Source organism: Zingiber officinale, chromosome 4A (genome assembly GCF_018446385.1).
Source record: "Zingiber officinale cultivar Zhangliang chromosome 4A, Zo_v1.1, whole genome shotgun sequence".
In the NCBI taxonomy this organism is placed as follows: domain Eukaryota; kingdom Viridiplantae; phylum Streptophyta; class Magnoliopsida; order Zingiberales; family Zingiberaceae; genus Zingiber; species Zingiber officinale.
The window spans coordinates 114,899,587-114,911,748 of record NC_055992.1 but is presented as its reverse complement, the minus strand read 5'-3'; the positions used below and the strand labels follow the sequence as shown (position 1 = coordinate 114,911,748).

The window sequence follows — 12,162 nt, the reverse complement described above, 5'->3', positions numbered from 1 at the left end:
ATTTTCCAAGTCTTGACTTATTTGTCATCCTTGCAATATTCAAAACCCCTCAACAAAAGGGGAAGCACTTTTCATCCTGAGAGTCCAAAATAACTCATGAACATACATACACTTAATTTTAGTAGAAAGCTACAAATTTTAGAACAGCTAAACCTGGTCGATTGATGCACAACCAAACTTTCTTCACCATTGTTTTCTGGTCCTCTTGAAATGCTACACTCATACAAACGAGATCATATCAGACTAAATAATAAATTTCTTTTGCAATTATATTTACACTAGAAAAAGAAACTCTAGGAGTTTGAATTTTGAACCAAGCATATATAAATTACTTTGATAGATATTTCACAATAGCAATGAGTCACCAAATTCTTAAAAACCAATTTTAGAAAACTACTATCTTATTCACTAAGATTTTCCAATCAAAACATATGAAATTACATATGGAACACCGACCAAGTCTTCAACCTTGATATTTGATATTATATTCTAATACAATTTACAAAATTTAGAATCATGGATATATTGTATCTCAGTAAAGCAATCTAACAAGTTTAAAAGACATCATTTAGTATTTACCTTGCACTGCAGTTGCCTAGCCTTGATAGGAGAGGAACCACTAAACCAATTTAATGATTCAACATGGAATGCCAGCCGCCTTTTATTTAATGAAAAGTAGTTTCTTGATTAAGAAATCACATTGTTATGTACAAATTTTTCAACAACATACCTGCAATGATTGATTCAAGTAATATGAAATTGAACTAAACATTAGTCATAAGTTACAACTGAATCATGTAATGCAGTGAATATCAGAAAATAAGAGAGAAGCATTTCTATCACCACTATAGTGTTCATGCAACGAAACGAGGCAACAGAGCAAGATATGTGTTGAGGCAATACAACATACTAGGGTACACCAAGAAGCCACATACCTTGTTCTTTATGGAATTTCGATCAAATTTAACTTTGACAAGTAATGCAGACCTTGATATCAGCGTCTGAGGCCTGATAGATCTCTAGAGCCTTAGCTTCGAGTTCAATCTTCCTCTCCTCAAACTCCTTGGTGATCTCCTCCTGCAACATCAAGATAGATTATATATATAAGCAAATTAAAGAAGAAGAAGAATTAAGAAGAAACAAAATATTGTTGGGAATTAATTATCGACTTGTGATTCCTCAAATGACTTGCAGGCCTATGTGGAAATTAAGCATTGAATGAAATCTAGAGCATTAAAGAAATCTAATCCTAATTACATTCAAACGAAGAACAGAACTTATAGTAATTGAAAGAGACAAGACTAGTAAAAATTAAGTAAAATAAAGTGCACGAATTTAAACCTAACTATTGGAAGAAACATTTTGTCAAACACCTTAAGAGCATGAATCAAAATGACATGGGTACATGCAAACCTAAAACATGGGAGAACATCTTAAGTACAAAAACATCAAACAATCAACCATGCAAATCAACATATCGACCATTGAAGAAGAAGCTTGCTGTTCAGAATCTGATGAAGGCCGGAGATGTCTGTGGGAAGCCGGTGCTGAGCATAAAGTGAAGAGCTCTCTGAAAGAGGACCGCTGCTTGCTTAGGGCGGCCAGATCTTGGAGATGTCGTGGCCGGATGTTGACTATGAAGGACCCCTTATCTTCTAGCCCGAAGAGAAGAGGGTTGCGGTTTGGATCTGAAGTAGAGAAACTCCGTCGTGGCCTGGATGCTGGTGTCGGCACGTCGGGGTAGACAATCACGAAGAGCCACTGGAGGAAATGATGGCGTTGGCTGGAATCGCGGGTAGAAAATGACGGTGGGAAGATGGAGAGGAGATGGCCGGCCGGCGGCGGTGGAGTGGTGGCGTACCGCCGGCCCCTTTGGTGGAGTGATGGCGAAGGAGGGAGAAGTGGCGTACCAGCCTTCGCAGCGTGAGAAACCGAGCGAAGGAGAAGAAGATGCGTGCTTGTGGTTTTTATTTCCCCAGATCTGATCCGACGGTCCTGATCAATCCAGATCTGATGGAGCGGTTGAGATCAAATCTGAGTGAATGGTCGAGATCCACTAGAACCCATTGAATTGTCAGGATGGCTAGATCAAGATGAGCGGCTCGGATCATGCTAGATCTACACAGATTGGCCAGAATCAACCAGATCTTGATGAACGGCTAAAATTAATCAGATCTAAATCTTTCATTTAATTTGCTTTAGATATAATCCAATGACTCAGATTTCTTCAGATTAGACTTCTCATTAACTCAAGTCTTTATGTTTAATTTGGTTCAACTTGAGCTCAATCCATAAAAAACAAAAGTACACAATTATAAGTAGAACTACATAAAAATAGGAAAAATTATAACAAAACTCATAATATGAATTCAACTCAATAAACATGAGAAGAACCAACAATTAATCATATGAAAGAATTAAAACATGAAAATTAAGGACAAAAATAATACATCAAAATGTTAGTTATCAGCAATTGAGCGAGGAAATCCCACGAAGTTGCTACGACGAGAGAAAGAAAGGGAAGGGTTGATTTAGGTTACAAAGAGGGCTCAAGCAAAAAAAAAATATATTAAGAAAAAAATAATACAGGCTAATAAATTTTAGGGAAAAAAATAGTCCATAATATTTGAGAATAATGACATAAATTTATAAATCCAAGTTTATTTCATCACAAATTTTATTAATTTAGAAACTAATTTTTTATCTCAATTGTTTATATTTTAAATGATATTTTTAACATTTTTTTAAAAATCTATTTATACTTAATATTTTTTTTAAAAAAAATTATATAAAATTTTATTTCAAATCTATTTCATATTTCATCTCAAATTTCATTTTATACATTATATTTTTAAAAATAAAATAAATTCATCTTCGTTAAACTTTAAATAATTTTAATAGAAATATGGTTTCAAATTCTATTTATAATCCATATTTATTTTCCTAATAAAAATTTATATTTTATTTTGTATTCAATTGGTTTTAAATTCTAGTTTAGTTTTTTATATTATATTTTATTAAAGTAAAACAAATTAGTGATTTAGTAGAAAATCATTCTTTGATTTATAAAAACTTGAAACAGATTTTATTTCTATTTCAAATATTCATTTATAATCTGTATTTATTTTTGTTTATAAAAATTTATTGACAATTTCATCTCAAATTCATTTTAAATTCTGTTTCAAATTTATTTTTGTATATTTTATTTTATTTAACTAAAACGGATTAGTAATTCTGTAGAAAATCTGTTTCTGATTTACAAAACTTTGAAACGGATTTTAATTCCGTTTTAGAAATCTGTTTCTGAAGCCTTGTTTTCTTGTAGTGGGTGGATGAAGAGCTGCGACAACTGAAGGCCGCGGTTGGTCCGTCCGGCCCTCAGGGCCCTTCATATTCCGAGCTGCAAAAGGAGCTGAAGAAAGCTCAAGATTTGTTGGCGGCCGAGCAGAAAAAGACGGCCGATCAGGCCCACGCCCTAGCCGAGTCCGAGCGACAAGTCAAGTCGCTCGACACAAAAATAACCTTGGCCACCACTCGGAAAAACACGGCCATTTCCGATTTAGAAAAGAAGAACGTGGAGGCTCGGGGCCTGGAGTTGAAGGTAAAGGAGCTGACGGAGCAGCTTGATAGGGAGAAGGTGGGCCGCTCGGCCGACGCCACCAAGCATAAGGACGAGCTGACCACTTTGCAGGAATCCCTCGCTGCATCTCAATTGGCCTTCAAAGAGTACCAAGAGGCCGAGCCGAGTCGGGTGGCTGCTCTGAGACAGGGCTACATCCGCTCGCCCGAATTCTCAGAGAAAATCTGCGAGCGGATGTACACAGCTTTCGACTTGGCTATGACCGCCACCATGACATATCTGAAGTCTAAGGGCCTTCTTCCGGAGTCCACTAATATTCCGGCAGGCGATCAGGTGGCGCTTCTGGAAAACATTCCCAAGACCCTCTATGATTACATTGAGTAGACTGTCGGTAAATGTAGTCGGGCCGCTAGGCTGAAAAAATGGTCTTTTCTGTACTTAGGCCGCTCGGCCGAAAGTTTCAATTTTAATGCAATGTTTTTCTTTCTTGTACTCTGTCCTTTCTCTGGTGGATATGTGTGTTGCCCGCTCGCCTATTATCACCCCTCTGGTATTCGAAAGGGATTATCACCCCTCTAGGCTGAAAAAATGGTCTTTCTTGTACATTCGGCACTGCCCTTCCGCCCGGCTTAATATGTAATATTTCGACTACTTAATATTCCGCTTTGATAGCAGATATCGCTCGCTAGATATCGCTCGCTAGATACCGATGGAAGTACCTTTGGGTGCTGGGCCGAGCGGAACGCAGAGACGGTCTAACAATATTGAGAGCGAGTTTTCGGGCCCATTGCATCCTTTTTATCGGCATCCTCCGCTTGGCGGGTTTATAGACGCCGGCTCGTCTCTCGATATTTAACGTCGGAGCTCGACGGTCTTTCGCTCAGCGGGTTTATAGACGCCGGCTCGTCTCTCGATATTTAACGTCGGAGCTCGACGGTCTTCCGCTCGGAGGGTTTATAGACGCCGGCACGTCTCTCGATATTTAACGTCAAAGCTCGACGGTCTTCCGCTCGGAGGGTTTATAGACGCCGGCTCGTCTCTAGATATTTAACGTCGGAGCTCGACGGTCTTCCGCTCGGACGTTTATAGACGCCGGCTCATCTCTCGATATTTAACGTCGGAGCTCGACGGTCTTCCGCTCGGACGTTTATAAACGCCGGCTCGTCTCTCGATATTTAACGCCGGAGCTCGACGGTCTCCGCCGGAGGGTTTATAGACGCCGCCTCTCGATATTTAACGCCGGAGCTCGACGGTCTTCCGCCGGAGGGTTTATAGACGCCGGCTCGCCTCGATATTTAACGCCGGAGCTCGACGGTCTTCCGCCGGACGCTTTATAGAGCTCGTCTCTCGATATTTAATGCCGGAGCTCGACGGTCTTCCACTCGGACGTTATAGACGCCGCCTCGTCTCGATATTTAACGCCGGAGCTCGACGGTCTTCCGCCGGAGGGTTTATAGACGCCGCCTCGTCTCTCGATATTTAACCTCGAGCTCGACGGTCTTCCGCTCGAGGGTTTATAGACGCCGGCTCGCCTCTCGATATTTAACGCCGGAGCTCGACGGTCTTCCGCCGGAGGGTTTATAGACGCCGACTCTCGATATTTAACGCCGGAGCTCGACGGTCTTCCGCTTGACGCTTATAGACGCCGGCTGCTCTCGATATTTAACGTCGAGCTCGACGGTCTTCCGCTCGGAGGGTTTATAGACGCCGGCTCGTCTCTCGATATTTAACGTCGGAGCTCGACGGTCTTCCGCTCGGAGGGTTTATAGACGCCGACTCGTCTCTCGATATTTAACGTCGGAGCTCGACGGTCTTCCGCTCGGAGGGTTTATAGACGCCGGCTCGTCTCTCGATATTTAACGTCGGAGCTCGACGGCCTATTAAGGCTAATTTTACTCCTGAACGACATGGGGTCTTTACCATCGAGCCTTCGTGTAATTTATAAGCTCAGCCGAACGGCACGGGGGCTTTGCCTTCGAGCATTTGGCTCGTATAATTATACGCCCGGCCGAACGGCACGGGGTCTTCACACAGTAGTCCGTTCAGCGGATAATGCTCAATGCGTTTTTATCTTTTTGCTTCCTGCATTACAAGGACATAGGCGACTAGCAAATACACAAAAATGAGTTACATCAGTGCACCTTTTACCCATATCTATAAGGCTGGAGATGATTTGCACTCCATGGCCGATCCAGCTGTCGTCCGTCTTCATCTTCCAAATAGTAAGCGCCCGAGCGGAGCTTTTCGATGATTTTGAAAGGACCCGCCCACGGAGCTTCTAGCTTGCCGACGCCGCCGACCGGCTTCACTTTCTTCCAGACAAGATCGCCGACTTGGAATGATCTTGGGATTACTCGCCGGTTGTAATTCTGCTTCATCCTTTGACGGTACGCCATCAGGCGGACGGATGCCTTGGCTCTTTCTTCTTCGACAAAATCCAGCTCCATGTTCCTCCGCTTGGCGTTGTTGTCATCATAATTCTGGATCCGAGCGGACTCGACTCCAACTTCGACAGGAATAACCGCTTCACCGCCATACACCAGGTGGAAAGGCATGACGCCCGTCCCTTCCTTTGGAGTCGTTCGGATGGCCCATAAGACGCCCGGTACTTCATCCACCCAACTTCCTCCCAAATGGTCGAGCCGAGCACGCAGAATACGAAAAATTTCCCGATTAGCTACTTCAGCTTGACCATTGCTTTGGGGGTATGCTACGGACGTGAAGTGTTGCTCGATGCCATAGCTTTGGCACCAATCTTCGAGCAACTTTCCGGTGAACTGCCGTCCGTTGTCGGAAATCAGTCGGCGAGGGATGCCGAATCGACAGATGATGTGCTGCCATATGAACTTTTTGACCATCTGTTCGGTGATCCTGGCTAGAGGCTCGGCCTCCACCCACTTGGAAAAATAATCGACCGCCACTAGCAGAAAGTTCCGCTGTCCGGTCGCCATAGGAAATGGACCAACGATATCCATTCCCCACTGATCGAACGGATATGAGATCGCTGATGCCTTCATTTCTCCGCCCGGTGATAGTTATGGTACTCGGCACGAAGGCACGCCGACACCGTCCGAGCGGCGTCGCTGGAAGGTTGGCCGAAGTACCCGCCAACAGATCTTCTTAGCTGCTGATCGTCCGCCGGATGTCCTCCCAGATCCTTGATGTAGTTCTTGAGGATGCGAGTCCTCCGAGCTCATGCATTTCAACAATGGACGTGAGAAAGCCTTCTTGTAAAGCTGATCACCGATGAGTGTGCCGACCCTCCTCCTTAGCACCGGGCTTCATTCCGGACGGTTGTGCCCGAGCGCAGAAACTCCGTGATGAGTGTCCTCCAGTCGCTCGGAAACGTAAGGCCTTCCATACGGTCAACGTGCGCCACCAACAATACTTGTTCAATTGGCTGCTGAATGACGATCGACGTTATTGAGCTCGCGAGTTTGGCTAACTCATCGGCCGCTTGATTTTCTGCTCTGGGTATCTTCTGGACAATGACTTTTCTAAAATTGGCTTTAAGCTTCTCAAAGGCTTAAGCGTAGAGCTTGAGCCGAGCACTGTTGATTTCGAAGGTACCAGAGAGCTGCTGAGCAACCAACTAGGAATCCGAATGAAGCGTTACCCGACCGGCACCCACATGCCTGGCAGCTTGCAATGAGGGCCTCATACTCTGCTTTGTTTGTAGCTTTATAATCCAAACGGACGAATAAGTGCATCTTTCTTCTTGAGGAGAGAGCATTCCAATCCCGCTTCCGAGCCGAGTGGATGATCCGTCCACAAATATTTTTCACATAGCTTCTGGCTCTGAATTCTGCACCTCAGTCACAAAATCTACCAAGGACTGCGCTTTGATTGTCGAGCGGGGCTGATATTGGATGTCAAATTCACTTAACTCCGTCGTCCATTTGATGAGCCGCCCGGCCACTTCTGGATTCAGTAATACACGCCCGAGCGGGCTATTGGTTTTGACAATGATGGTATGCGCCAGGAAGTACGGACGAAGGCGCCGAGCGGCGAGAACCAGAGCGAAAGCCAGCTTTTCGAGCCCAGTGTAGCGAGATTCAGCATCTTTTAAAATATGACTAAGGAAATACACATGCTCTTCTCCGCTCGCCCTCACTAGTGCCGAGCCAATTGCTTGCTCGGTTGAAGACAAGTACATATAAAGTGGCTCACCCGCAGTCGGCTTGGCTAATACCGGGAGAGAGCTCAGATATGCCTTCAAATCTTCGAACGCCCGATCACATTCTTCGTCCCAATGAAACTTATTGGCCTTGCGCAAGATTTTGAAAAATGGAAGGCTCCGGTCGGCTGTCTTGGAGATGAATCTGGACAGAGCAGTTATCCGACCGGTCAAACGCTGCACTTCCCTTGTATTTCTTGGAGGCGGCATGTCTTGTAGAGCTTTCACCTTGCTGGGATTTGCTTCGATGCCCTGCTCGGTCACTATGTACCCCAAGAAACACCCTCCTTTTCCTCCGAACAGGCACTTCTGGGGATTTAGCTTGACTCCATATTTGTGTAGCGTTCGGAAGGTTTCCTCCATGTCTTTGAAGAGATCGGCCGCCCGGACGGACTTGATGAGAATGTCATCCACGTACACTTCTAGATTTCGCCCGATCTGCTCTCTGAACACTTTATTCATCAAGCGCTGATATGTGGCTCCCGCATTCTTCAATCCGAACGGCATCACATTATAGCAATAGGTGCCGTCGGCCGTCACGAAGCTGACTTTTTCTTGATCTTCACGGGCGAGCGGCACTTGATGATAGCCTTGGTAAGCGTCGAGCATACATATTAATTCGCAGCCGGCCGTAGAGTCCACTAGCTGATCTATCCGGGGCAGAGGATAAAAGTCTTTCGGGCAAGCTTTGTTGAGATCCCGAAAATCTATGCATACTCTCCACTTGTTGCCCGGCTTGGAGACTAATACTACGTTCGCCAGCCAGCTTGGGAACTGCACCTCGCGTATATGGCCGGCTTCCAGAAGCTTCTCCACCTCCGCCCGGATGATGGCATTCTGCTCGGCGCTGAAATCTCTTTTTCTCTGCTTTACTGGCCGAGCGTCTGGTCGGACGTGGAGCTCATGCTGCGCAATACTTGGTGAAATTCCGGGCAGCTCATGTGTCGACCAGACGAAGACATCATGGTTTCTTCTGAGGCATTGGATCACCTCCTCTTTCTGATTTGCCTCTAGATCGGACGCGATGAATGTCGTGGCCTCCGATCGGGTCGGGTGTATTTGCACTTCCTCTTTTTCTTCGTAAACTAAAGAGGGAGGCTTTTCAGTTATAGCGTTCACCTCGATCCGTGGCGACTTCCGAGCGGAATTGGCTTCTGCTCGGACCATTTCAACGTAGCATCGCCGAGCTGCCAGTTGATCTCCCCGTACTTCTCCCACTTTGTCTTCGACTGGGAACTTGATCTTCTGGTGGAAGGTGGAGACGGCCGCCCGGAACTCGCTGAGCGCCGGTCGTCCCAAAATGACGTTGTATGATGAGGGAGAGTCGACCACCACGAAGTTTGCTGTACGCGTCCTTCTGAACGGCTCTTCTCCCAGTGAAATAGCCATCCGGATTTGTCCGACCGGAAGGACTTCATTGCCCGTAAACCCGTAGAGGAGGGTTGTCATGGGCAGTAGCTCGGCACGATCAATTTGCAGTTGATCGAACGTCTTGTTGAATATTATGTTGACCGAGCTTCCTGTGTCAACAAAAACGTGGTGAATAGTGTAGTTGGCTATTACCGCTTTGATGAGCAGAGCGTCGTCGTGGGGCACTTCAACTCCTTCCAGGCCCAAAACTGATTTCGGGTCCACTCGCCCGCTCTCGGCTGTAGCCGACTGCATGGATCTGGAGCTGCCGGACGCTCGCCTTTCTTGCTCGGTTGGAGTCTCCTCCGGTCGGCCCGCCAGCAATAATGTTGATCTCGCCTCGGAAAGTATTACTTCTATTTTCTTCTTCCCGAGTGGATGGTCGAGACCGTTCTCTTGACGTTCGGCGATTCTCCTGCCTTGGAGAGTGATGCCGATCGGGAGTCTGTTGCTGTCGCCTATCAGCTCGCGTCCGATCGGCTTCATGAGTCCTCTGTCGCCTGTCGACTGAGGGAGACCGTCGGCCGCCATTCCGGGGAACGGGATGAGCCACGAAGGGAAGACTTCGACAATCCCTTGTGTTGTGCGTATCCGTCCGGTGGAAGGAGCAGAACATCGGGGTCCATTTTTTCTTTGGCTTGGGCCGGGTGGCAGCTACCTCTTGCACGTGAGACCTGGCATAGGGGGAGCGGATTGCTTCGGCCCTTGGTCCTCTGGGCGGCTGGTGAGCGGTGTGCTGTTTCCGCTCGGCAGGAGGAGCCCGCTCGGTTGGAGTTTCTTTTTTCCTGGCCGCTTGCGCTTCCTCCACGTTGATGTATTCGTTGGTCCGGTGTAGCATGTGGTCGTAATCTCGGGGCGGCTTCCGAATGAGCGATCGGAAGAAATCCCCATCCACAAGGCCTTGTGTGAAGGCATTCATCATGGTCTCCGAGGTGGCCGTTGGAATATCCATTGTCACCTTGTTGAACCGCTGGATGTAAGCTCGGAGCGATTCACGGGCTTCTTGTTTGATGGCGAACAGACTAACGCTGGTTTTTTGATAGCGCCGACTGCTTGCGAAGTGGTGGAGGAAGGCCGTTCAGAAGTCCTTGAAGCTTGTGATGGATCCGTCCGGTAGCCTCCGAAACCATCGTTGAGCCGATCCAGATAGGGTGGTGAGGAAAACCCGACACTTCACCCCATCTGTGTATTGATGCAGGGTTGCCGTGTTATCAAACTTGCCCAAATGATCATCCGGATCGGTGGTTCCATTGTATTCGCCGATCGTCGGAGGCACGTAGTGCTTGGGCAGAGGGTCTCGTAGAATAGCCTCTGAAAATTGGCGATTAATCTGCTCGGGCGATGAGTCCGCTCGAGGGGCTTTTCCTTTTCTGTCATCTCGTCTCGGCATTTCATCCGAAGAAGATCCCCGATCTCTATGAGTGGGTGCGGCTTCGGGGGTGCGGAATAGGGCCCGGTGGAATGCAACGGTGGCTTGAGGTGCTTCCGCTCGGCCACCAGATGCTGAGGTTGCTTGCTGCTCTGGCCGCTCGGCTGTTGCCTTCTGTTTTTGCTCCACAAGCTTGGCGGCCCTCAACTCGATCAGAGCGTCGAGTTCCTCCGTGGAGAGCGTTACCGTGTGTTGTCGTTCAATCTCGTCCATTGTTTCCGTTCGGATGCAGGAGTGTTCCCACAGACAGCGCCAAATTGATCCTGTCCGAATGCCGAATCAACGGACGCTGGGCACGTGGCGCTCCCCGGCTGCTGGTGTGGGTCTTCGACTGGTTGCACGAAGCTCCGCCGAACCTGCACAGAAGTCGGGCCGGGAAGGGGTTCCCGGCGGCGACCCTCCGATGCTCAAGTCAGGCAAGCAAGCAGTGACAAGTGGCTCTCGAAATATTAGAATGCGTACCTCTGGCGAAGTATGAGGCTCTTTATATAGAGCGGTGAAAAAGCTCCTGCACGTCCACCGAGGCACATACGTGTTCGTAGCTCATACCTCGGTATGTGTCTGTCAGAAAGCTTACTTGACCCATACTGCTACAGTCCAAGCATGTCCTCGATGGGACAACGGAACCCTGTCATAAGATTTGGAGTATGGCCTGCATGTGGAGCATACCCGCTGTCAGAAAAAGATGTCACTTGTCCTTTTGCCCTTTCTCCCTGGAGGTCGTCCGGCCGGCCAGCTTCCGCGACATCCGAACGGACATATACGGTGGTCTACTTGGGGAGATTCTCAATCGGGCTTTGTGGAGACTATTAGCAGTATGCTACCTTATGGCTTTGGCTGAGCGTGCAGTCCGCTCGGCCCTACGATTTTATCCTCTGAGCGTCGGAACCCTAACTTTCGACAGGGTGCCTTTATCAACTAGTCACCGGCCGGCCGCCCGGCCGATCGAACGCATCCCTCTCCGGCCGGCCACCTCCCACTTTGACTTCCACGTAGCGCTGACTCCACCGGGCGGGGGGCCTCTGTTCTTACAACCAGATCATATATCATGTAACATACCTCTACCCAATGGAAATCTGTCATACATCCTCCATGGCTCGACATACTCTAACACCAGACATTCTCTGATGTCTTATTATTGCAGAGATTATGAGAGACGATATAAAAAAAGATACTCTCCGTTTGGCAGGTACGTGCAAACACACATCTACTATTGTTCTACTGTTTATCTTCTTCTTACCGTACTTTTCGCTCTGTTCTGATCCTGACTTGAGGGTCGGAGTATCTGCGTCATGGACCCTCTCTCTGGTTCTTGCACTAATGCTCCCATGTGCTGTCTCTTTGACATGCGTAGAACCATGAGTACCTTCTCGTCCACCTACTTACCCTACGGCCGATGGAAGTATGAGGTTTTCAGCTCATCGTCGGATCCCCGCCTCAAGTCACCGCTCTGTCATCCCTACCCTCGTCACCGGCCTTTCATCCGGACGGGATCAGCTAATAACACGTAACTGTCTATAATAGACAAAGAGTTAAATGCAGAACATGTACATTTAATCTGTCTCA

The 12,162-nt window shown here is 47.4% G+C and overlaps 1 protein-coding gene across 1 annotated transcript; it reads right to left on the bottom strand.

Annotated features, from left to right (window-relative positions):
- Positions 1 to 925: 925 nt before the first annotated feature.
- Positions 926 to 11,956, bottom strand: LOC121972655. Its single transcript, XM_042524305.1, has 3 exons — positions 11,837 to 11,956; positions 1,483 to 2,010; positions 926 to 1,077 (listed from the first exon to the last, which is right to left on the bottom strand). Exons 1-3 carry the CDS (start codon positions 11,954 to 11,956, stop codon positions 964 to 966), a joined length of 762 nt encoding a protein of 253 aa, XP_042380239.1. The 3' UTR covers positions 926 to 963.
- Positions 11,957 to 12,162: the final 206 nt, after the last annotated feature.